This window comes from Hippoglossus hippoglossus, chromosome 13, assembly GCF_009819705.1.
Source record: "Hippoglossus hippoglossus isolate fHipHip1 chromosome 13, fHipHip1.pri, whole genome shotgun sequence".
Taxonomy (NCBI): domain Eukaryota; kingdom Metazoa; phylum Chordata; class Actinopteri; order Pleuronectiformes; family Pleuronectidae; genus Hippoglossus; species Hippoglossus hippoglossus.
In genome coordinates, this window is record NC_047163.1 from 19,225,647 (window position 1) to 19,252,938 (window position 27,292).

General features: G+C 41.7%; 1 protein-coding gene across 5 annotated transcripts in view; it reads right to left on the bottom strand.

The window, feature by feature from the left end:
• The window catches only part of bcas3 (BCAS3 microtubule associated cell migration factor), a 319,787-nt gene that overhangs the window by 178,738 nt on the left and 113,757 nt on the right, over window positions 1-27,292 (bottom strand). For all 5 annotated transcript variants that reach the window (XM_034605304.1, XM_034605303.1, XM_034605302.1 and 2 more), the window contains 2 exons: window positions 21,429-21,625; window positions 21,068-21,165 (listed from right to left, as the gene is read on the bottom strand). In XM_034605304.1, coding sequence (XP_034461195.1) covers window positions 21,068-21,165; window positions 21,429-21,625 — 295 coding nt within the window. The remainder of the gene's footprint in view (window positions 1-21,067; window positions 21,166-21,428; window positions 21,626-27,292) is intronic.

Genomic DNA, 27,292 nt, shown 5'->3' on the forward strand with positions numbered 1-27,292 from the left:
TTCAGCCTCCTGGGATGAATTAACAATGTGGACGAGTCAATGAGGAGGAGGGAAGGTGCTGGTTTATGCTATTTTCACACTGCGTGCTAGAATCCAAACGGCCTCCTCAGTGTGCCTGTCTGCCTGTTGCAATGCAAGCTGCCTTTGTGAAGCAGGGATTTTGAGGGACAGAATGTTCAGCCAATATATGTATACTTATTAAATGATTAATTTCTAATGTTTCATTTTATTTCAAAATATCCAATATGTTGTATAGTGTGTATTTTGTAATTTGGACAACAACAGATAATTGTTAGCTAGGTCCTCGGATGGATTCCTTAATGTGTGTGTCTCTCTGTCTGTGAAATGTCAGAGGGGAAAATGGCGTTATGAGCACAGACTGAACAGAATTTATCTTCTACTTCCACAAACATCTGTCTTTCTGTCTCTATGTGGAAAGCATATCTCGCAAACCATTCATCTAATCAACTTTACACTTGGCCTGTGTTTTCTTTTTTGGGAAGTGCGGTGCCGAGGTCTGTGCGATTTGGACGTGAGATATCAACTTGTGTTTTGTTTATTTACCCCATATTGGTCTGACACAGACATTGACGAGTTCCCTCTGAAGCTCCGTTATGTAAAATCACCGCATTTGTTTTGTTACGGCAATGCTTCACATCGAGTTGAATTACAGAGCGTTTATTCCAAAAGGACAGAACAGCCCGACATGCAATGTATGGAAAAATAACCAGTTAAGTAAATAATACAAATAATACAATACAAATAATTCAAATTTACTATAAAATCTTCATTGGATATGATAAACCAGGTAGGACGAACATAAGGTTTTCTAATGCCACTAACTCCACTCACACCATAGACTGTTTCTAAAAAGCTCTGCACACAACGTCCAGCACGAAAAACAATGAAAGAAATGACAGTTTATTGTAGAACTGTTGGAGGAGGACTCACTAATGACAAGAGATAATTCCAGAGCATTACCACAGGGGAAGCAGTATTATTTCACATTTTTCCTGAATTTCTTTGGCCACTTTATATAATATTGCTCTGCAACCATGTCTGAAAGAAGTGACTTTTCAGTACAACTGATATGACGTCTATACAATTTCTATTAAAGTCATGGGGATATGTTGCTACTTCACAAATGTGGAAAGTCCCCACATTGATACTGAATATTTCATCTTAAAGTGTAGCAATTGTTTTATGATTGATATGATACTCACAGCCATTCTCAGCCTCCATACCTTACTGCTTTGACTTTTAGAATGAAATGTAACACTGGGAATACTTGATTTGTTTTTCACTTGTACCTGCAGGTGCGGGAGGTGGCTCTTTAAACAAGTGCTGGGAATTTACCATGGTTTCTTGATTCAAAACAATCCCAATTCCACCATCAGACCATTCCATATACCAGGGAATCATGAATGTCACATTGCGGTTTCATCTGGTTTGACATCACATTGTTGTTAACTGGTTTGTTTTGATGCTCGAGAAGCCTCTTAGCTGACAGAGACACACAAACGACATGCTATTTACTGAGAAGGACTCTGCTCAGAATGTGCTTGACAGTTGAATGGAAAATAGCTTAGAGTCAACTGGCAGTGAGGTTGAATCTAAATCCTATTTGGGGTGAACCAGAAACCTTTTCAGTCATTTCTGCTCTCTATTAGTTGTGCATGTTGTTCTGCCAGTGCGGAGCTCTGTAAGCTTTTAGACTGTAAGGTGTACAGAACATGGCCTTATTAAAATTAATCATCACATTTTGGACTTTCCAGAGACAGTAATTGCCTTAATTCAACCAGTTGCTGGTGAAAATGTGCCATTACTGAAGATGATTGCTGCATTTTTTCTGAATTAGCAAACCAGATTATGTTTGACTTGACACAGCATCACTTTAGCAGGGTTGGGGCAGAAATATGAAGCAAAAATCCAAGAAGCTGGGAGAAAGGAAGGCCTGGATGGCATGAAGATGAGGAGGGAAAGGAGTTAGCAACGCAAAGTCGGTCGATTTGGAGAAAGCAACGAAGAGAGGAGGTGAGACGGTGGGGAGCCAAGATAAAAACAGAGGTAAGTGAGTCAGTAAGACATGTAGGACAAATGCAGCACAGAAACAATGGCAGGGAAAAGAAAATAAACCAAAAAAACATTTTACTATTCAGATGATCTCTGCACCATCAAATCTCTACATACTACTGCGTTTATATTGAAAATTAAGTTTTTGATAATGTTGTTATGCTGAAAAATACCTCCAAATATCTAGGTTTCAAAATACCCATGAACAACAGTGGGAGATAATGTGTAGGGTTCTAGTCGTCTCATAGAAAAAACAAATGTTTACTGTCAAAATGATGTTGTGCTACAATAACACCAAAGTAGAAAAGATACTCGTGTGATGTATTGTATTGAACTCATGACTTAAAGATACAAATACAGATAACACAAAAAGCTCCACCAGAACCACAGACAACACTACACAACTGTTGTCACAGCATGTGTGTTTCCAACCACGACTGTTTACGGAGCTTAATGTGAACAATCGGTGGCCTTCCCCTTTGAAATACAGGGAATCATGTTCATAATAACTGCAATGAGTTTGTTTCTCTATTACAGTTTTGTGGCATACAAGTATTTTTTTTCCATAAACATGTTAAAGACATCCATTATCTGCTCATCCATTGTATAGAAGGGTTCAGAGTCACAGGGTTGTATTTCCAGTTAAAGAAATGAAAGAACATCATGTTTTTATATGACTGGACCCACACAGATTAAAAATGAGTGGGCTGAACATTGATTGGGATCATGTGTGAGTGAGCGCCCCTGTCTGTGTGGACATGTTCCCCAATTACACACCTTCTCCGGGGTAACCAGTGCTATTTATTGGAGTAGGCTCAACGTTTTACAAAGTGCTCCTCAAATATTTTCACCACTGCCAAGGAGGAAGTTCACATTGTGACAAAGAAGCTAAGCTATGCCAACAGCCACCCCTTCCAAAGGCTAATGATGGAAAGAATCTCCCCCTCTCTGTCACCCCCCCCCCCCCCCCCCCCCCTCCTCTTTCTCAGAGGTTAAGAGTAGACGAATAATCACTCATTTGCGGGGCAAAAAGCAAGGGAGCTGAGTGTGCTGCATAAACATTTTCCCGGATGTAATTTTCTCTGCCGGTCTTTGGCTTTTCCCAGTAGGATGGAGCCCAACGCCCAGGAGGAAATCGTTTAGGCTCCATAAGTGCCAAATTGTATCCTGGTTTTCCAGAGTTTTCCTGCCTGTTCTGGCTCAGGGCTTTTCCTGTGGTGAGATTGTGTCATGTGCTATGCGTGTGCGGGTACGGCTGTAAGTGCGCTTAGGCAATTGACTCGAGGATGACAATACCTGTGTCCGTGTGGCAGATGTTGGGAAGGAAAGAGAAGTAGGAAATGAACAGTTAAGGAGCAAGACGCAAGAGAAAACAAAGAAACGAGTGTGAAGCTAATGTGAGAGGTTCCCACTTCCCCAGGCGTCTGTGTATTCAGTGAGCTGTGTCTGCGCACAACAGAAAGCCTGAGAATGTGTTCCTGTGTCTTGTGTGTCATCAGTGCGTTCTCACATGGGCGTGTGTGTTTGTGTGCATGTGTTTGTGTGTCAGCCATGTGTTCGTGATTTGCAGAGAAGGACTTGAACTGCTTACTGCTTCATTAGGTCATATTTGTTTATCAGACGTTGCACAAAGCAGCTGCTGTTTGAAAAAAAAAATGCTTTATTTAGTGTGCATTAATAAAATGGTGAAAATGAAAGAAAAAACAAAGCGCACTTTGAAGCTGGAGATTGTTTTATGTGATCTAACTTTGTCATTTTCTTAGCATATATTGCTCAGTACAGACGTTAGCTGATAGGCCAAACGCCACTGCAGCAGCACAGCCACCTCTCAAACAGCAGGGATGATATGTGCACCAGTGGATTTTTAACCCTTCATTGGACCAGGTACTGTCCTACACTGACTCCGAGTAATATTTATTTGTGTATCTTCACTGGCCATAGGTTTAAAAGGTGCTACGTGATGACTTAAAACACATATGTCAATGACAACTACACTGTGAGCTGCTCATTCTTTCGGTAAACAAATGCAGTGGGGTTAAGGATATTGGCAGCCTCTACCTCGTGCCATTGGTGCTGTTATTGCCAGTGTTTTAGTAAATGAAGTCCACATTTCCTATAAAGCCTGCTGCTTCCTGTGGTGTAAAGGATGTTGACTCTTTGGTCGAAGGTTTCCTCTTTAAGGGTTTGAATATGTTTTATTTGAACCCTTAAAACTTCTAATAACTGTTGCTGTTGACTCTTTTGAAGTTGTACAAGTGCACATAGGCCACTGGCCTTGCTTTTGTTTCTTGAAAACATAAGTCCTGAAGAAACCATGACCTGGATGACCCTGAATCTCCACAGATGTTTGGCTGCTGTGCCTTTTCTCATTATCGACATGAAAAATAATGCTCAGCCTCCATTGGGACGCCTTCATTATTTTATTTTTGTAGCTAGATTTATTCAGTGATACTCCCATAACACTTGATTCAGATTTAAAAGAAAACAGTTTTGATTTTCGATTTTGGGAGATGGTAAAGATGACCCAAGATAAAGTCATCAATTATAATGTAACATTCTATGATGCAAAAGCCCTGTTGTTGTTATATTTGTATTGCGGTTAGGGCATCAGATTGTTAGAGAACTCTCCAGTAAACCCCAGTATAAACCAGGACAGAACACAAACACATGTGACCTCTACTGGAGAAGTCTCTTTCAAGTGTCTGCAACATTGCCATGAAACATGGGGATTCGTCATTACTGTGGTAAATATGATGGTCCTTATTAAATTGCATCACACCTAAACTGGCACGTGGGTTTCTGGAACGTGGATGAGTTGATTGTATGGGATGCGACTCCTCAGTGTAAGGATGTGATACCGTTCTCCAGGAAGACGTTAGGTCTCCTTCAAAAATAGGTCGGATAAAACATGTCTTGCGGGGGGAACATGTTGTTTATCAAAGTGACGTGATGCGAAATGCTCAGGTGACTTTTAAAGGTTTGATAGATGCATACTTGATCAACACAACTGATCCGTGAATTGTTAAGAAAGTCCTATCCAGATGCAATTTCTGTATAAACACACATAGCCTACACCTAAACACCCCCATACACACACCCACTGGTTGAGGAATTTCTCAGAGGCCTTAAGATGAAGAGACGGGGACAGACAGAACACAATTAGCAGCAGCTTGTCACAACTTTGGACCTCAAAGTGTGCATCTACAGTTTGTGTGTATGGCAGAGTGTGTGTAGTGACACTTGCCCTCCCGCACAGCTCAGTTATTGGATTAGTACAAGGCTGACCAGTGGGGATGTGGCTGGCCGGCGCCAGGGCCCGCTCAGGGGCGCCGCAGCCTAGTTAGCCGTGATGCTAAGCTATCCTCCCACTCCCCGCACCTCAGGGGGTGAGCGCCAGAGCCATAGGGGTAGAAAGGGTGCTTGTTACTGGGGCTGAGGTGACATGCTATCAGGCCTCTCCTGGAGGGGAGGGGGGCTAGGATGGACTAATTATAAGGGAAAGCCCCAATTACAAGAAGAGGAAGACAGGGATTGGGGGGTTACTGGAGGGGAGGATGGAAACGGTACAGTGGAAGCCAGGCGTGGAAATGCCACGACTAGCTGCCAGTGACAGCATCCCTCTCTCTCTCTCACACACACACACACACACACACACACACACACACACAGACTGACAGCGTACCATCTGAGGTGCCGCCTGTCTCCCTTTCTTGTCTCTGCTAAGGGGTAATTCTATTAAGTGTGTTTGTTAGCCCAGTGGCTCACAGCATGCCCAATACAATGGCACATACACACCCACCCACTCTCATATACAAACACACAGAGCAAGGCACAGAGTGTCTCAATGCATAGCCTTTAGATGAAAGGCTGCAGGAGCTTTAATAGAGTCTCAGCAACACAAGGCAGGACTGCCGTTGATGGCCAGTACCAGAAACATGCACACACCCACACACACATGCACAGAGGTTTAAATGCAGCCTGTGAGTGCAAGTGTGTCTCCACTCCCCAGGTATGTATAGTGAGATGATAATTCAGTGCACTCCACACACACACACACATCCATATGCCCAACTGGATGACCTCATACTGTATGGCTGACCAGCTCTCCCATACACTGCCTTCATTAGAAACACATGTTGAATGTGTGCATGTGTGTGTAGTGTGCGGTCAGCTCTCTCAGTACGTGTTATGCTTCTGAATACATTTCCGGCCTCGAACAAATACTGCTCTTCATTTTAACTCCTTCTCAGGCACTATATGCACACGCATGCACGTACATACGCACGCAAACACACACACACAAAGAAAGAATGTATCCTCACTCATCAGGATATTGTTGGTTAAGTTATGCTGCAGTTCCTTTTGCCCTGTAGAGCCTATACAGATGTGAGATAAGGTCTGAACTCTTTTTGATATAGCTACAAATACAGACTGAAATAGTGGCCAGTATCCATACTATCCAACATGGTGGCAATGTGATGTTTCTTCTTTCCAATGCATTTCCAAAATGTCTAGAATTCAGCCTTTACTGTGTCAGTATGGACTGTTGACCATCGATTGATGAGGGAAATATGAACATGAACAATTTTAACATATGGCTCCGAGGAGTCCGAATACTTTAGTTACAGGTCATGCCTGTCTTTATATGTGAACATGTGAATGATGGGAATATAGTGGTGATGAAAAAGGATTGTGTCAGTTATCAATTTATAAACCCATATTTAGAACACTGGACTCAAACTCAGCATTGGAACCTAAGATACAATAACTATGTTATAAATCAAGCTGACAGGAGGAGATCTAATCTATAATAACAGAGCAGCACTGCTGCCAGAAATTGGTTCCACACATCGAGCTTCATGTCGGGGAAAAAAAAAAACAGGAGCAGAAAGTGGGAGAGGGGGGGGGTAGAGAAACCTGTTCACATCTGGAGTCTTTCCTCTTGTCATCAGATAGATGGATGTTAACTTCCAGCTCCGTGGAAACAACAGCTTCCTGTGCTGCTGATAACAGCTATGGAGAGACTTACAGGGATTGAGATGGGAGAAGACGTTGAAGAACAAGTGAAACGGACGTAGGGGATGGATGATGACGAGAGAAAGCTTTCAAAAACAGGAAAAAAAACTGCTAGAGAGGGAGGAGGGAAGAGGGAAAATACGGCAGCGTACAGCTAAAGCCTATAAAAGTTGCAGCTGTGACAAAATGGCAAACGGACAGTCTATCAAAAGCACTGAAATACCTGCTCAGTCCGGATATTCTGCAAAACCTTCAGACACAAACTGCCACTGTCTCAACATGCTCGACAAACCAGAGGAACAGCAAGAAAAGGACAAAGGGAAGCAGCTCTGTCTAAGAAAGCTGTCACTTTGCCTCTGCCATGATCCTCAGCAAAAGATGCAAGGCTCTGCAGCCACAACATGCTAACGTGTGCTGGTGCTGCCACTACTGCTACACATCAGTGACGACAAGCCTGAGTCGAACTGCGTGTTTGTGTGTGTGTGTGTGAGAGAGGGAGAGAGGAAGGTGTGTGTTCCCTGTCTCAGCCTTTCAATCTCACATGACTTGGTTTTGTGCAGATCATGGCTGTTTCACTCCGGCCCTGATGCACCCTCCCTTCACGGCCTCTTTCCGGTCTTTGCCCTGTTTTTTTCTGTCCCTTCTTTAAAAAGTGAACTCAGAAAACACATCTGCAATACATTTGGACAGAGAGTGCAAATGAAACAAGATGCACTCAGAAAAAAAAAAAACTGTAAACAGAATCAAAATGCCCGACTCTAATGGAAACTTTGATTAGTGTTTTTACTGGCAAAATAACTCATCGACTAAAAAGAGTTTAGTTTACTACACTAACAAAAGACCACATTGCGGTTATATTATCTTAAAAGACAAGAGGAGAAAAAAAACCATTATATATATCAATATAATATACTTTATTGTGTAATACCATGTCATGTTTTATGATTAACATTAATGTTAATATAATACATATTAAAATCAGGAATATTAATGGCTGTATGTTCACACTTAAAATATACTAACGAAGTGAATAACTGATGAGACTCACACACACACCTTCCAAGGAGTTTGGACAAGCAGTATGTTTAAGTAGTCTTAAAATGTTGTCCTCACAGATAGCTTACACACACACACACGCTCCCTCACAGACGCTCATATACACACACACACACACACACACACGCACGCACGCACGCACGCTGAGAGACAGACAGGAAGTTGGGGAGGAATTCCCAAGCGGACATTTCTCACGTTCCTGCAGTGATTGGAAACACACTCCAGTAAAATGGCGGCAGGACATAATTTCCAGGTGAAGAGAGAAAGGCTGTAACCTCTTCCCCTCTCCCTAAACCTTCTCTCACACCCCCACCCCTAAGCCCTCACCCTTGCATAAACAATATCCTCCTTGATATTATCCTCACACACACACACACACACACACACACACACACACACACACACACACACACACACACACACACACACACACACACACACACACACACACACACACACACACACACACACACACACACACACACACACACCTGTTGTCACCTGGAGGGGGTTGGCCTTTCACTGGCTAGCATCAATACACAATGGCTGCTTCTGTGGCTAGACGAGAGCAGGTGAACAGATAGCATCTACGTAAATGTGCGCTCAACACACAAACACACACACACACCTGCTGAGGAAATGAGCCTGCAGTAGGCCTCCACCTGGTCAGCCCTGAGGTGACACCAAGAAAAACAAAAGAAAGGAAAGAGGCAATGAAGAGAAAGAAAAAGACAGTGGGTCTTTGTTTTCCAGATGAAATGGATGATATTAAATCGTTTGAGCAGCCATTAAGGGCTTCAAATTAAATATTTTTACTGCTAAGAAAAATAAACTAGTACCAGTTCTTAATGTTACCCTTCAACCATAAACCACAGCAGAAGAGTCCAGTTGTTGCTTCAGAAACTGCAGCTCACAGGCTTCAAGATATAATTAGTCATACTGCTACATATCCTGTATGTGTCCATGATTAAAGCTGACACAGGACTTAAACAAAAGTCCAATACTGTCATTATACAGTGCAGCCCTGTATTTGGACAGTTCCACACTCTTTGTTCTTCAGGCTCTAAGCGTCAGCATATTTGATTTGAAATAAAACAACGAATACTGTAAGGGCCAGGTCTCAGCTACAACTTCATGTTCACGTAAACTTACTCAAATTAGAGCTGAGGTCAGTTTGAATGAAGAATCATACACCTGACTTGATGCCATATCTTCGTATAGACAACCTTGTTTTGTGTGACATTATTATATGATGTGCTTTTAACAAAGACATAAACTATTTTGATAAAGGTCACTCCAGTTTGGATTTGATTGTGAAAATCACCAGTGAGAATGTTCATCCCCATTCTAAAGAACATCAGTATAAGAAGCTTGTGAGGCAACTTTATAGTGTAAGATGAGATTTATCTTGTTTAGATATATTTTGTAGATGACCTTATTTTCCTCAGTTTTAGGTTTGATTATTTAAATAATTTAATGCAGGGTAGTTTGTAAGGTTTACAGTATACATAATGTATTCCGATCCTTCATGTAGATGTGTAACTACACAATGTGGGGCTCCTTACATATTTGTAATGTGAGTGATGTTAAACACTGGGAGAGTGTTTAAAGGTGTAATGTGCCACTTTGATCGTGAGGAGTCCAGGTGTTCCACGTGGTTGGATTCTGAGTATTGGTAGTATTTAGTACTTTTGTTGCACCTTTATGTGTGTATAAAAATTCATTATAGGAAGATATATGGACACCGGAGATGTATACAACAACTCCTGCTCTGTAAGATACAATATATAACGCAGTGATGAAACAGTAATTGTCTTAAAATGTAGTTTTAGGTGCAAGAAAACGGCCACATTTAAAGAATCAGAAGTTCCCGGAAAAAAAAAACGTTAAGAGTTTGTCAGTGTTTCAAAAGCTGTATGAAAAGATTCATCCTTTTGCAGTCACACTAAGAGAAATGGAGCGTGTGTGTGATGAAGAGATAGTCTGAGCATCTGCGACATGAGTCAGATGCTGAGGGAGTCATGCATACGCTGTTGAGTGCATTCTCCTCTTCTATCCTCCATTCATTTTTTACCACACTTGCCAGCGAGGCTCAGCCGCTTGCAGTAATTATCTCTGTGTACGACAGTGTGTGTGTGTGTGTGTGTGTGTGTGTGTGTGTGTGTGTGTGTGTGTGTGTGTGTGTGTGTGTGTGTGTGTGTGTGTGTGTGTGTGTGTGTGTGTGCATGTAAGTCTGGGGCTTCTGTGATGTGATGCATTAGGCGTTTCTGATGCTTAGGTGTAAAAAATCCCATTAGAGTGAGGAGGATGGCAGATCGATACCTTACGGGATCCAGAGCAATGTTGTGTGTGTGTGTGTGTGTGTGTGTGTGTGTGTGTGTGTGTGTGTGTGTGTGTGTGAGAGAGAGTAAGCGCTTTAACACCTCTCAGAGGTGGATTAGAGCGCGACAGAACGGAGACACTGTCAGAGAGGGTTAGTGTCAGAGAGAGAGGAACGAGGAAAGTGTAGAGGGAGAGAGTTGGAAGGAAGGAAAAAGAAAGAGGAACAGATGGAAGACTTAACACAGGGAGGATGAAAAGAGAGAAAGACGTGTCACTCCTGATGACGATGTGTTACGTGTCCCTGGTTTCGGGTGAATGGAGAGCGAGATGGAGTTAAAGAATAAAAACAAAAAAAGGGGGGGATGGACTTGCTCCATTGTTCCAGACCTCAAACTGTTAAGAGACATAGCGACCAAAGCACTGAGCGGTGTGTGTTCCAATGGCACAAAGATGCTAATTCACTGCATTCCATCACTAACATAAAGCTCATGCACGTGGGTGTTTTCAATTATGGCCGACTACAGCTAATGGTGGACAAAGCTGTGCTGGGAACAACACAAGGTCACTGCACTCCTGTAACTCAAAAGAATGATATAGGTGCAGGTCTAAGAAGAGAGTGACACCCGCAGAGTCCTGAGAAGCAGCATTAACAAGAACAACGAGGCCACCTCTAAAGAAGAAGTGAAACATCTGCTTTTGGATAACAGCGCCATGTTGAAGAGACAGAAAGAAGCTAATGTTAGCACAACTGCAGCCAGTGGAACCCAACATCTATAGTGACTGATGCAGAAATTGCACTGATATTTTAATTTTAACTTTTAATTTGAATGTATTCTCCTTCCATCAATTCCCAAAGTGAACTTGAGGTGTACATGCATGTTTGTCCTTGGTTCCTTTAACACTCTTTGATCTAAACTGCTCCATCTGTTACATGTTCTAGTCAGTTTACCTGAACCAGACCTGCCCGAAGGTTATGGGTCGACCTGTGCATCACTGCTGTAAAGTAAATTTTAGGTCAGGTGTGCTGGTGTGTAGCCATTTCCTGCTGTGCACCATACACAACATGTTCTCTAGTAACAATACGTACACATACACTAGCCTAGATCTCCATCAACCTGAATGATGTAGTGTGTTGATGTGAAATATGTTAGCATGAGATTACATGTACAGGTACGTGTCCAGTCAATTCATGGGAACACCACATCTATCTGAATTGACCACTGCCTGCACACCACACACGTGTAACACCTCTATAGTGTAAATTGTAGGTGTGTGTGCGGAGGTTGGATCAGATCGTACGCAGGCACTAGTGAGGCTTTGGATATAATTTGGCACAAGGAGAAACAAAATGCACAGAGAAGGAAATGTTTGGGTATTTTTTCTAGTTTAAAGTGTCCGCTTTCACCTGCATGTGCATATGGTTGTCTGTGTGTTCAAACTTTGAATATTGTTCCAATGAGTTAGCGCTTGCGTAAAGTGTGTTTGAGGTCAGTGTACAGCTGTTCTATTACTTCCCCTTCACATCTTGGGAGTCGTGGCCGGCCTAGCAGACAGAGGGATGGCTGGCCTGGCAGGACGCCTGCCACAGATTGAGGTCATGGGAATGAAAGGGTGGCACCAACAGCAACCCTTCCTCACCCCTCACACTGGGACACACCACTGCTCTGTAACATGCAAGTGTGTGTATGCATGTGTGTGCGCGTGTGTCTACCAGCTGATGAAGTAGAAGATGATGTTGATGTTTCTCACACACACACACACACACACACACACACACACACACACACACACACACACACACACACACACACACACACACACACACACACACACACACACACACACACACACACACACACACACAATCCACAACCATCGTGTTTCCTCTCAGTCACAATTAAAAATACATACATCTTTAGTCCTCTACAATGTAATAATTGCGATACATAATCATGATATCACTGGGAAACAGAACAACATGATTACACACACCAACACAGCTTCTCTCACTTTTGCAAACACACACGCGCGCACACAGACACACACTACAGAGGGTAGGCAGTAGGGTGAACGCGTGACAGATGCCCGACACATTGGTGTCCATTCAGTCACTATAAAGAGCAGCTGCTCAGTCTTCACTGCCCTCTGGCACTGTGCACACACGCACATGCACACACATGCCCACGCACACACAGGGATGCACAGGCACACATGCACTTGCTGTATAACACTAATGCTGGGGGACATTCCATCTCTCACAGTTTATAAGTGCACCAGAGCAAAAACACACAGATAAACACACAAAGAGACACACAGAGAGAGAGAGAGAGAAATACCAGCAGCACAAAAACCTGATCTGCACTCACCCATATCAATCCATGTCACACCCTGATCTCTCTCAGTCACACGCACACTTGCCATAAATCCCTACATGTGGCTAAACCATTCCCTGTAGTCCCCAAAGCCTCACACACACACACACACACACACACACACGCACACGCACACACACACACACACACGCAGAGGTCTTAAAAGTATAAAATGGAAAAAAATGCATGCAAGGAAAAATGAGGAAGAAATGCTTAAGATGAGTTTGACACGCAAGGCCTCTTTCTATGGGCTTTAGACCATGGTTTCCCCCAGTGGTGAATAACTCAATTAATGTGACTGACATGAATATAACAAAGGGACAAATATTTATAATTGATGGGCAGGTTTCAATGTGTTCTGATGTCAAGTTTAGTGAGTATTTACAGTATTTTACCCTTCATGAAGAAAACCCTTATTTACACCCGTCACAAAGAAAGAAATGCTGATATGATTACTAAGAGTTATTGATTCTCTACCTGCATCTGTTTCAGTTAAGTTGTAAGGAAACACACATTTCAAGAGACAGGGTTCACTGTTGAATCTCTTTCTCATTTCCTGCCATCTCTCCACAGTCTGTAATATTTGAGATGTTATTCAACCTTTTATCTCAAGTGACTACAATCTTCTCATGAGTGTGTATAGGTGTGTGTGTGTGCGTGTGTTCTAGGTGGGGGACAGTGGTAAGGGTTGTCTTGTGTGTAAGAAGCAGCACTTTACTTTAAACACATTTCCACTGAAACTTCTGTAATGAAATATTATCAGTTAATTCCTGTAGTATTTGGCTACTTGAGCTACTTACGACATTTATATATATATATAATATTCCTGGAATATTTCAGGCAAGCCTTTTTTTAAATGTGTCACTCATCTCTACCAACTCTACTTCCTGCTTCAGATCACTTTCCTCCCTCTTTTTTCTTCCTGATAACCGCTCACTGGTTCCGAGTGCCTGATCGGTGGTGATGACAAAGAGAAAAAAGGAGCAACGGTGACTACAGAGATCTGCTGTTATGTCCTGTCACCAGCCAACGGGTCACCAAACACACCCTGAGGCAATGGACAGGATGGGTGGAGGGGCAGAGTGGCAGCAAGGTGACAAAGGTGCCTATTGATGAAAATAGCATCAGGAGAGGAGGAATGGAAAGGTGGGGAGAGGGGGTCACGGGAAATGAGGGTATTTGTCTTTAAGGAAGAGATCGGATGGCCGGGCATCTTTCTGGCCAGCACAATCACTGTTGTCAGTGTGACCACTATAGCACAAAAATACAAGGGCTCTTTATGAGACGGGGAGGTAATTGTGGGGTATAAGTTACTGTGGTATGTGTGTATTAGAAAGAAAGAGAGACAGAATACCACAGCACAGGTGCCCAGTCTTTTTAAATGCATGCTCAGGTATGAGGGGGAGGAGAGAAGAGGGAGGGAAAGATGGCAGGCTAAGTGTGTGTGTGAGTTTGTTGGTGGGGCGGGGTGGGTGGGGGGGGCGGGTGAAAACCTCTCGGTCTTCATCTTTTTATTCAGTCGTTCACAGCCTCCTCTTTCTTCCTTGTCCAGCCTCTGTGAGAACTATAACACAGGGGAAAGCCCCTTCTCGCCTCTGTGTGGTGCTGATGATGGTGGGGGGGTGGTGGGGGGGTCACTGGAACAAGGGGACACTCTGTTGCTGATGCTAACAGGTGCGTTCATGCATACGCGCCTTCACATTAAGAATGGATTTAACATTCTAGTGATTGTGCAGGTTTTAGTTCATTAACTACCAATCAAGTATGTTAAAATTCAAGGTAGCCGTCGGTTTTCTATTCATTTCGAAATGGTAGAAAAATAAATCAGTACATGGGAGTGGCTAAATGGAATTAGGGAAAATACATTACATTCCTCATTGAGTTAAAACAAAAATGGTGATGCAACTTTTATTTACTGCATTTTTTCCCAATCACTTTTTATTTCCACCTTAATTCTACGCTAAACTTTTAACCCTGGGCAAACATGCACACCTACGGTTCAGTGTGAGACAGTCAAAACATTAGTGAGGACACATGAAGCCACTAAAAGTATGTCCTCATATGTTAGTCCACTGATGTATTGTATTTGTATTTGATTGATAATAGTTAAAAGGTTTGGTTCTGTCAGAAGTGATTGAAAGACTGACATTCACTTTAATGATAAGATACTTTTCATGTTGAAATGGGCGGTGAATGTGAATGGATGTTGGTCCCTTTCGGCAAATTGAAAGTGTCAAAACACCATCAGCTCTTGTTGACACTATAACATCAGTCAAAGTCCAACCTGATGAAGAGACTAATGTAGAACAATAACTAATCCACACATGCAGGGCGTCAGGACTCCACAAAGGGTTTGATGAAACGTATGTGAATCACATGCCATTGGCCTTCACAGTCAGCAGATCTCAACCCAACTGGACAGGAGATGTCCCGGGCTGACTTAGATGGACAGGAATGAATTGGAGAATGGAAAGAAAAGGCGGTGGGGAAGATTCCTTTAGTGACAACAGATGATGCCACCCTGGTTACTATAAGAAAACATTTCTGCTGCCCACACATTCAATTGTTAGCCATGGTGCTACGTCTCCATCCATACCACATACTCAAGAGTCGATCCTTTCTGTATCCACTTCAGCGCTGCCTTTGAGTTTCACAGTTTAGACATGGCCGAGGACATGAAGTCACTAGACTCAGATCTATCATTTCTCCTCTCTATTCCATGTTAGCAAAGATTCAGGTAGCAGCTACAATGTATAACTGTGAGTGGAGACTTTCTGTAGCTCAAACAAAGACGGCAAAGTGAGTCCTCTCTTCGCATCAGGATGATTAATCAAGTTTAGAAACATGGTGATTGACCGAGACCTTCGGTATTTTAATCAAGTAGCTCATGAAAAAACAAGGTGTATCAGAAATACTACCTATAGAGATGCACAAATATTTTATCAATAATTAGGTAGAGATCTGATATTAAAAGGATTGCATTGGGCTCCAGGCCAAACAGAACTTTGAATCAACATGTTCTTTAGATGTTGGAGCATCTTGTTGGACAGCTTTCTTCACCACCATGACCAAAACAACTAACTTGTTGTTAGGTCCTCCAGCAAAACTCCAGAGACTTGGTGATTCTATGACGCACGCGACACACACACACACACACACACACACAGTGGCAGGGGAGGTAACTGAGCTGTGATAATGTGAGGTGGATGTGGCTAATGGCTGATAGCTGCTGATCCCACACTGATTAACTCCCTGCTTTATAGGATGCTGTTTATAGACCGACACACAAGACTGAAGTCTCAAGCTCAAACATACAGAATGAACACACACACCCAAACACATAAAAAGCAACCAGAGAAAAGCACTCACATCAGGGTTTGACTAATTGTTTTAAGTGTCTTGGAAATTAAGAATTGAAATTAAAGTCTCATGATAAATGATTCCGACAGTGGTCAAACACTTTCAGAGACCCTGACAAATTGTACAATTTGAGATGTTAGACTCTGTAAAGTGTCTCCAGTGTTTTGTGATAAGCCAGCTCTCTTTCGTCAAGCCTGCTCTGCTCTGCCGCCAGCTAACACGCTATCACAGAATCACCGCCGCTGATAAATCACACACGCATACAGATGGAGACAAACAGCGAGGCAAAGATGTGGCAACAAAGACAGGGACATGTGTATACACACACACACACTCTCAGGGTTAAGACGACAACAACAAGCTGGCTGACACTGCAGAGGTTGTTGTTTCCTGTTTGGGAGCAGGGTGGCTTTCTTTGCAGAGTCAAAACACAACTACATCAGTGCACACACAAACACACAGGTAAGATTCTTTCCTTCAGTCCTGCAATGTTATCTCTCTTTCAGGTCTGTCTCCTTTCCTTTCTTTCTGATATGACCTCCTGGGCCACGAAATACCAGTGTAGTCTGGGATTGAAGCTGCTGTCGCTACACAAACATATACACACACATACACACACACATACACAACTAACCCACAGCAAGGTGGGGAGGGGGTATCGATAACAGCATTATATTGATCTTGTGTATTGCAGATGGTGGAAAATGAAACAACAGTGTTGGAGGTAGGCTTCTTATACAGACAATAATGCTGAGTCAAGAAAGGACGACTGGAAGCACTACAACATACAGTGTGTGTGTGTGTGTGTGCGTTCTGTTTTCCAGTGATATCATGATTATGTATCGCAATTATTACATTGTAGAGTACTAAAGATGTATGTAGTTTTAATTGTGACTGAGAGGAAACGCGATGGTTGTGAATGTGGATTGTGTGTGTGCGTGCGTGTGTGTGTGTGTGCGTGTATGTGTGTGTGTGTGTGTGTGTGTGTGTGTCATGCAGACGGTGTCCCATCACCTCAGGGAAGGCACAGATAAGCGGAGTGTATGGGCTGAGATAAGATGGAGCAGACACTGGGGAGACTGGCTGACTGTAAGTGAGTCACTGTGGGGAGAACTGCAGCTTTATGGCCTCGCTGGGCCTGAGGACGCTTTCATCCTTATAGAAATGGCTGGAAAACATGAGTCGCTCAAAGGCTGTGAATCTATGACAAGTCTTACTGACATGTAGATGTCAGTACACTATCAAACTGGGTTTAGTGATGGGAGTGTGTCTACAGTGCACGGAACAGAATAATAGGTGAAAGCAGGTGTGCATTCAACACATATGAAACATCGGACTTGTTTCTTAGACGTGATATACATCACTTCACATGCCATAAATAACTATGAATTATCAATGTGTGGTTTGGAAACATGTCATGTGTTAAAACTATTGACATCAATGAAACAACAATTCACATTTAATGAAGTTACACTGATGCACATTAATGTGTCAACATATAACATGTTTGAAGAATATTGAAACTGCATTATTTTATGCAAGAATTTACAACTCGGATGACATGATCATAAGATATCACATCATGACACGATTCGGACTGTTCCACACACTGATGTGAAAACTGCAAACCCATTTATTTAATAGAGGAATCACTAAACTTTTAATTTACTGGTCCAAAAAATACAATCTGCTGGCTTCAGGCTGAAAAAACGAGTCTGTGAGATCTGAAGCTGCATCAGGCTCAGAAATGTGTCATTTGTATGCACCTTTGATCCCAAAAAATCTTGCTATCATTCTTTAAAACTCTTATTGGTAAGTTCTGCCACACACAGGCTTGTTCTTCAGAAGGAGGGTGAGACAAAGGTGATGTGTGTGATAAGAGGCGGCGCCATGGCAGTGGCAGGACACAACACTGAACCCTCCCTTTGAGAGCGTACACACACACACACACACACACAGAGAGAGAGATAAGCATCACCTCCATCACTCTGTCCTCCTGTCTCTCTCTGCTCTGAGCCAGTTAGTGAAGAAACAGAAAACACAGAGGACATTGGCTGGAGACAGAGGAAACACAAATATGATACTTGGCAGACAGAGGAAGACAGACCGAGAAGCAGGAGAAGGAAAGTAAAGGTCGAAGGCCTAGACACACGAGGTGCTGTAATTGCTGTAATAGGTGAAGATGAAAGCGACTTTATCCCAGTGGTCTAAACACAACTGTTCTGTATCTTTATGATTCAGCAGAGCTTCTCCAACCAAACATTAAAGGTAGAGAGCATAGACGTCATTACTAGGATTCAACTAAACAAGCCAAAATGAGGCTGTAAATATGAACAAATGAAGCTGGGAAAAAAGGCACAAGGAAGAATATAATCATTTGAGTGTGGAAATGTCAAGAGAGACACTGCAGGCTTTTTTTTTCATGTTGCAAGTTTTGTTTAACATTACATGAATTAGACAAAAGCAATGAAAACAGTGTTTCCATAGTGTTTGTTTTGTTGTGATGATATAAATGGATTCAACATTAATAAACTATTATCCATTTTTTAAGTTATTCTTAAAAATGTATTTCCTGTACTACCTGCATGTGTCCACCTGTTGCATCCCATCTTGTCGTTGGTTTGTTACCTCATTTAACATTTGCGTCTAATATTATTATTATTTTATTTTATTTCAACTTGTAATTATTCATCATTTACAGGCAGAATGGAAATCAAATTAATTACTGGTACAAATCGCTTTTTATTTAAGATTGTTTATGGATAAATGAACATTTAAATACTATTTTAAATAATTTTAATTGTTAATTTTCTGATCATGAAAAAACATAGGAAAAAGTCTGTTTTATTATTGCAATTATTCAAGTGGCACACTTCAGATCCAGATTCTGAAATGCAAACTAGAAACTGGAAAAGAAGAACAACCACCAACTTATTTTTGAACAAAACGTCTAACCAAATGCATCGAGTAAATGATGTGACACATATATAAATAAGTGAATACGAATGACAGAAATGTGTCTCGTTGACTGACAAAAATGTGTAAAGAAAACAAAGGTCAGACTATATCCAGGTTTATCTGTTTACAGTTGTGTGGGATGAAAAAGACACTATCAGACATACAACAATTTGTGGCACACCTTTTTTGACACAAGCTCGAAATATTTCTTGACACCTGAGTGAAACAGTTGGGAGTGGCTGTCTGTCAGTGTGAGTCACAAGACACAGCAGATAATACCACAGATACTGCTCTATCTCTTATCACACAAAAGACAAGGGGATATAATGTCACGCAAAGGGTGACGATTCCCTCACCCTGATCAGGCACCCAGCGCACACACACACACCTACAAGACCTATTTCCACATACATGAGAGCCAAACACCCCCATCGCTCAACATGAAACCAAAACACCATGTTTTGCTTCACTAACAGAGCACAGTGCAAATAACAATTAGAACTGTTTTGTTACAGACATATCTGCTGTCCATCTATTTTTTCAACGGAAATTGATGTATGACTAAATTAATATTCAATCTACTGAGAATTGGGGTGGCAGCAAAACAGCTGAAACAAACTACAAAAGCATACAGGCAGCGAGAAGACAACAGGTGAGCTAACAGTCGGTTCAGACCGAGTATGGACATGCTAACTGGATTTACTGAGCAGAGTCCGTCTGTGCTACTTCACAGAGGAGACACGGACACCTTGGGATAGATGTGTAACCTCACTGCTTATAATCCACTTGTATGGGATTGTGTTGGTGTTAGACAATAGCAAAGGAAAATCTCTGAACCATCGTTTTTGTTTCACTACAGCAGACGGTCCATAGTGGTTAGAGTACAACATGATTATCTGAATCTTTCTCTATGAAGTAAGTTGAACAAGACAGTAAAAGTTTGTGGATGTTTTACATTATGTGTTATAGGACAGAAAAAGCAGCCCCATTCTAATATATACAGACAATACATATATACTGTATATATATAATTTTCCAAATGAAGATTTACATTCTAGCAATGGTCAGTGATACAATTATAACAGCGGGAATGCAAAGATTTTTGAACACACTTAGATCAGTCAATCAATCATTCAAATATTATTTGTCTAGCCCATATTCACAAATAATAATTTGCCTCATTGGGCTTTACAAGGTGCAACATCCTCTGCCCTTAACCTTCAGCAAGACAGGAACCTCCAGGTTCCACAATCACTATGTCGTTTTGCATATTTGATTTTGATACAAATCAATGAAGGAAAAAGAAAATTGCAGCCTTTAAAATGTACAACTGCTTTGAATCCAGACTTGCATCCCTTTCTCACGTTAGCTTTAGCCCTTCCAATCTTGGAGGTAAAAGCCACTCTAGCACGTAAGAGTGTAAACCTGTAGTGATTACTCTATACTGTATTGTAACCCTGAGAGATTACCTATCAAATACCATGACTGAGAAAGGACAATACAGGAAGTGTAAAAGTCACACAGAAACAGGACAAAACTGCAAAGTGTGTAACCTGCTTGTGTCTAAGACTTGACAAACATCTGAACGTAAAATTCTCTGGTATTGAAACATTTATTTCAACTTTCTGTGAGAATTCATATTGTTGAGTGTGAATGTGTGAACATCACTTAAACACGGTTCACATACACAGCACCACAACCGACTAGTATGATTGTTGGGATACGATGGAATAAAATGAAACACAATGGAACTGACAACTTAACTTGTTGAATGTTAAACGGTGAAGTTGATGGAGTAGAGTTAACTATTAAATGAAAGAGGTTGGAAAATGAGGAAATAAAATAATCACACTTGGTTTACAGAGCAAAGAGGAGGTAGTCACAAAGAGTAGAGTAAACCATTGTCCTACCTGATCCTGCATCCATGATGTTAGACTGTCCACGACGATCAGCCACCAACCTTGATGAGCAGGGCATGCTAACTGGCTCAGAACGTACGGGCTGGATCCTGCACACATGTGTATGTCCATTACGACAACCACAATTATAACACAAGGACATATACAAAAATAAAGACTTTTCCTTCCTTCGGATGTGACCCATAAGAATGTCTACTGAAATTCTGCCACAACTGTACCAGGCGTTACAGAGGGATAATTGTGGTGATGCCTGTGTTTGATGATTTTTAACAAACAGCATTTCTACATCAGCATTTAGACTAATGTAATTCTAAGCCCTGACATTCACTCCTGAAAGCATGATCACAAGTACCTGAGGCTGTGTAGGTCTAGGTCGTCGGTGTCAAAGTCCAAAAGAGGTTGTGGGACATCTGTGGGGCCCTGGGACTGAAGCACTGAGGATGAGGAGGAGATGACTGTGGTCTGGCCTGAAGGGTGAATGGTCTTAAACTGAAACTGGGGGCCCATCCACAGGCGCCGGTGGGGCCCAGTATGGGTCACTATCTCTACCTGAAAACACAAAGGTATATGTTTGTGAGGAAAGTCAACCATTTATTAAAAAAAACTGTCCAAAGTTTTCAAGAAACTCTTGATACCGGCACGTTAAAATAAACAAAACTAAGGGCCCTTTCTGATTGGTTCATTGCATGTTATACTCAAGACCCACCCATGATTAACAAAGAGATTAAGTAACACCCATCTGAGCCCTGTACCAGGAGCTGAGACCTTTTTTAAACTCGCAAAAGTTAATTTGGACATGTCCAAAATGCACTTGCTCCATGTTCTTTGATCATTAAAACTGTATGAACTAAATACTAACGTCATCACACTAACATTATCACAGTGACAATGTCAATATGCTGATGCCTAATAGGTAATGTTTACCTTGTTAATTGTATTAGTAAGGTATGCTACCATGATAATTAGCCCTAATCAAAGTACAATTGAGATTGATGGAATGTCCACTAGCAGGTATTTGAATCATTCAAAAACTGCTGAGGCATTTCTGTTCAAAATACAAATTTAATGGTGGCCATGGGGGAATTTTTTTTCTGTGTACCATTAATAGCTTTAGCAAATTTGATAGGAATTTAACTAATATCTGTTAAAAAACAAAAAAAATACCAAGCAAAAGTTACTAAGATTAATTTTCTGTCAAGGTCCAACTGACAAACCAACCAAAAGAAAGACCAACATTTAGAAAAGCGTTGTGAGAACAGAGAAAAAGAAAGAGACAAAAGATGCACACAAAAAATGTGATCATGTGATCTTCAAAAATTCTCAAGTTCCTCTCGTAATTCATGAACATTACGTCAAGGACAGAGTCGTGGCGGCCACACACCACGCAGTACTCAGATGAACTCATTTACATGACATCCAACTAAAAGCTTGATCTGCTCTTGCACCACTCGAAGTCTGACAATGATGTCAGATCTCGTCAAGGTCTTCTGCGTCTTGGGAGTGCTGGCGGCATGGTGGGATGCCATCCCAGAGGGTTAATAGAAGTGTGACACTAGCAACAGTATGGCAGCAAGGATGAGGTGAGGCCTACTGGGGAAATAAGATAGTGCTGGCATGGCAGGCGGTCCATGGGCGCTTGAGCTGAGTGGCACTAATGTTGGCTGAAAGTAGGATAGGAGAGGGCTACGGAGTGGGTGACATAAACATTGGACTACTGCCTCCTCTGGTCTTCATCTCCACTTTGCCTTGAATTTGCTGGCTAACCATCCTCTGCTTTGGACTCATACTTTTCGCTGCACTCCCACGCTAACTGTGACTGTTCAACTCCCTGCAGCACTTAACACGTCTCTCGGTGTCTCACTATTCACATTTCATTATCTTTACTCCGTACACGTTCGTCTCTCACCTCAGCCAAGCTCTCAGCGCACAGCCTCACTACACTCGGGCTGCCAGGTGCCAACATCTAAGAAAAGAGTGAAAGCTCACATTCTCCTAATTGTTCTGTGTGTCTGAGTTTATAAACAAATATACGCATATACATGTTTGTTTGTGTTTTCAAAAATAATTCAGACCCTATAGCTCTATAGCTTTTATCACATTTTATTGTGCATTTAATTTGAAATGAATACAATCGCCATTTCTGCGCACCAACAACAAACGTTTTTGTTGTTGGAGTTCCAAATGTATTACGAATCAGAGTGAGTCAGAGCTAGGTAAGGGTGTAAGTCTGTGAAATGGAAGAATGGAAGAAGTTTGGATCCACCAGGACTCTTCCTACTGTGTGGTGTCCTTGGTCATGTGCTAAGAAGTCCTCTGCAGGGGGGGGGGGGGGGGGGTACACTTGAGTTATGACTGTCTCCGAAGCACCGAGGCCTTTGTGGTACAGTGAGAACACTGAGGCCACTTTGAGTTAAAGAGAAAAGCATATGACGGCCTGTATATTTAAATGCCATTGAACTTCAGTGGGGACAGCGAAGAACAGACTGCCCAAATCGAGGTGCAAAGCAAGTAGTACTCAAGTAATGTAATAATGTAATTTCACTTATAAATTTTCACTTTTAGAACATAGAGAAATATAATTCACTAGGTTTTTATGGGATACTCACTAGACTAATGGGCAAAAGGGTAATTAAAAAAAAGAAAAAATCTACAACACAATAAAGTGTGCAATAAGTAATGGGGTCTGAATACTTTCTAAATCCACTGTATGTTGTCTGTCACAGCTGTTTAAATTAGGCCACAGAAGGAGGAAGGGATTGTCACTCATGTGTGTGTGTGTGTGTGTGTGTGTGTGTGTGTGTGTGTGTGTGTGTGTGTGTGTGTGTGTGTGTGTGTGTGTGTGTGTGTGTGTGTGTGTGTGCGTTTTGCCAGTTAACACCATCGATGTCACGCCCAGCCGCAGAGCTGAACAGCTGCCAGGGTGCTCTCTGCTGCGGGAGGGAAGGTCCAGATGTTACAGTCCAGTGTCAACCCCCAATCCGCCACCCCATCCTGTCTCATCAACAAGAGCCAGTGACATTTTGCCTCAGATTTGCTTTTACAGCCGAGATTGCATTAGCATCTCCTCGATGGTAACTAGCCTGTGCAGACCAATCACCAAAAACAGTTGTTTATTGCCTTAAGCACCTAGCTTGTCAACATCAAGGCAACAGTGATCCGGTCTTTCTTTGGGCCAAACTGTACACATGCAGGAAGCTTTACCACACGGAACTGGAATAACTGCCTTGTGGTGGTATGTCAACCGACCAACCAACTGGACAAATTGCAGGTTACGTATATATACACAATGTTTGTCCAGGCTCATATGATGGTAAGATTACATGATTACAACTTCAGCCCGGAAGAAGAGATCTATACAATAAGAAAAAAGCATTTGCACAACACTACAGTGTCACTGTGCATCTGAGCCTAAAATGGCATTACTACATAATTTGCATATTCGTCACAGTGATCCTGACCTTTGACCAGCACATATCTTTAAAATGATTTCACTCAAGATGTTCCTGTGATATTATGTCCAATAGAACAGGACAGATGGATGGGCAAACTGAAAATGTAATTTCCTCCAGCCATGACTGTTGCCCATGTGGAGGTTTAATAAAATGTACATGTATTCACATTGGGTTTATCAGAGAGGTACAGTAAGTACAAAGGCCTCAGTATGCCTTAAAAAGACTGTAAAATAAGTTGTCTAACTAAGTATATAGGCCAAATTGTTTGTACTTGTTCCCAGTTACTATAGATTGTGGTAGACCAGAACAATTACTAGTTGTCCCTAATACCATACTAAAACATAAAGGTATTATTCAGTCTGCTTAGAACCCAATGCATCAGTTTTAGTGCGGGCTATAGAAAAAAATGGCCTCTCCTCACCTAGTATACACAGTTTGTCGGCTAAATGCCCCAAATCCAAAGTGGGCCCTACAACATCTTTCGTTTTTGCCAAAATGGCACAATGTAAAAAAAGCTACTCACTCAGACACCAACTCTAAACCAACTCTAAATAGACACATCCGAGGACTAATTTCCCCATAATGTTGCTGTTCCCACTTCTAATGGAGTAACAAAAGAATCTGTAATGATCTCTCTGATGTATGTAATGAGGAGGGTGTGAGATGGTTTAATGATGTATGAACATCATTTGATTTACCTTGCTATTCATTTTCCTGTACCTGCACCTTAGATCCTCAATGTGTGCTCACAGTACCCTGCACCCATTGGCATAATGTCCAATGAGAAACAGATGTCCAGATGAGTGGTTTGGTTCTGAAACTGTACCTTGTTCCTGAACTCTGCATGCAGACCTCTTACTGCTCATCAGGCGTGGCAAAGAGATCGTGACCATTGTAGTGAGGGGGATTGTTTTACTGACTGGAAGAACTCGGACTGTTCATCAAAAACCTATTCACCTCAATTTTATACCTAGACTTTACCTCACCCCGAGAAAACCTCACCTCATGAAACAGTAAACCTAACTCTGGCCTTGTGGGCTCATTTATACAAACTACTGGGGTGGATTAATTCTGGCAAAATAAATGTCTCTACCCAGATGTACTGGGTGACAATATATTCTATTGGTTTTGAATCATCTCTCATCACGGACTCTGTCAGCTTCCAAATGTCATCTTTCATTTGCAGTTACAACAGTAAAAAAAAATGCTGTAGCTCCAACATGGAATTTCCCTATATAATCATTCATATGCAATGGCTGATGTCTCTTCTGAATTTAGGACACAACCCTAACCCTAGAACAATTTACAGCTAGAATGAATGGAGCTACAGCCATATAACTCATAAATACACCAATAAAAAAACAACAACAAAATAATATCGGTGAGTAGACTAACACATTCAGAAATTTGAAGAAATGCTCTTAGTTTACTGGGACGGTCTTGCAGTGATGAATGAGGAAACATGCAGCGAATTTCAGGGAGTTGCTTGAATAAAGTTAACTCTTTTTGGCAAGATTAGGGACCTAACAAGCAGCTTCCACGAGACCACATTCTGACCGTGCTATGCAGGCAAGTTGTAAGCAAGCTGACAGCTGAGAAGTCGAAACTGTATTTAGCAGGGACATTTGCAAAGGGGTGCTTTGTTGCCACTGTGCCACAAAGTAACTGATATGATGTGATGTACCATAATCCACAAGGCAGTACTTGGCATTCGATTCAACCAAGCTTGTACAGTATGTATTTAGTATCTCTCATCCCATTGTGCTTGATACCTCCCATAGTATTTCCAAATCTGTTGGAGAGACTGGGACGAAAACAAACTTAAATTTATACTTTATTGTGGAGCTCTTGGTGTATTTTGGCTGGGTCCTTTTATATAAAATAGGAAAAGTACCTTCCACAACATCTCGGGTGTGTGCTACTGTGTGAAAAAGATCCAATATTGCATCTCCAAGCACTGGGAAATGCATCAACACCACTGTTCTGACAGGAAGTCACCAAAAATCCAGGTTAGTGCAATGGACGGTTTTGCTCCTGGCAAACTATCATGGCAGATAAGAACCACAGCCTCTGCAAGCTAAGTGGGGTGAATTTTAACCAATCAATTATGCATGCAGTGGAATTATTGATGGTAAAAATGTAGTACTGTAGGTTACCTGTCGGCACCGAGGATGAGTGCTCTGAGGGTTAACAAAGCTGAAAGGTTGTGTGTGCTGGGTTTTTCTGATATGCCCTCGCCAAGTCCTGCACAATTTTGGATGGCATCTTTTAATTAGGAAGAAGTCACAAAGCTACAAAAATATTAAGTATATGTGAAACAAAAAAAGACATCCAATGACTGTCTGTGAAAATACAAAAAGAAAAGATTCTGTATGAGTTGAGGATTGAATCATTTTCTGATACTCAATTTTAAGTCAAAGGACATCCTTCTTACTTGGGATGGGATGGTAGTGTGTCCCCGGAAAAACACTTGAAGTTGGAAATTGGATACATTTTTCAAATCAGGCCAAAACACAAGGGAACATAAGCTTTCGTTTGCTGTCACATTTTCATTCAACTGAAAAAAAATCTAATGCTACAATATTCACTTTCCTTTTAGCTCTTTTTTAGCTGCTTAACTCTTAACTGGTGCCATGAGGTAACTTTGTAAATTTGTTCTCGCAGATTTTCTTTCTGGCAGAAACAAGCTACCTGTTGTGGCTGGAAACAATAATAACAAAGAGGATTAAGAGGGGGCCTGAAGAGGGGGGTGAGGATTTTCTAA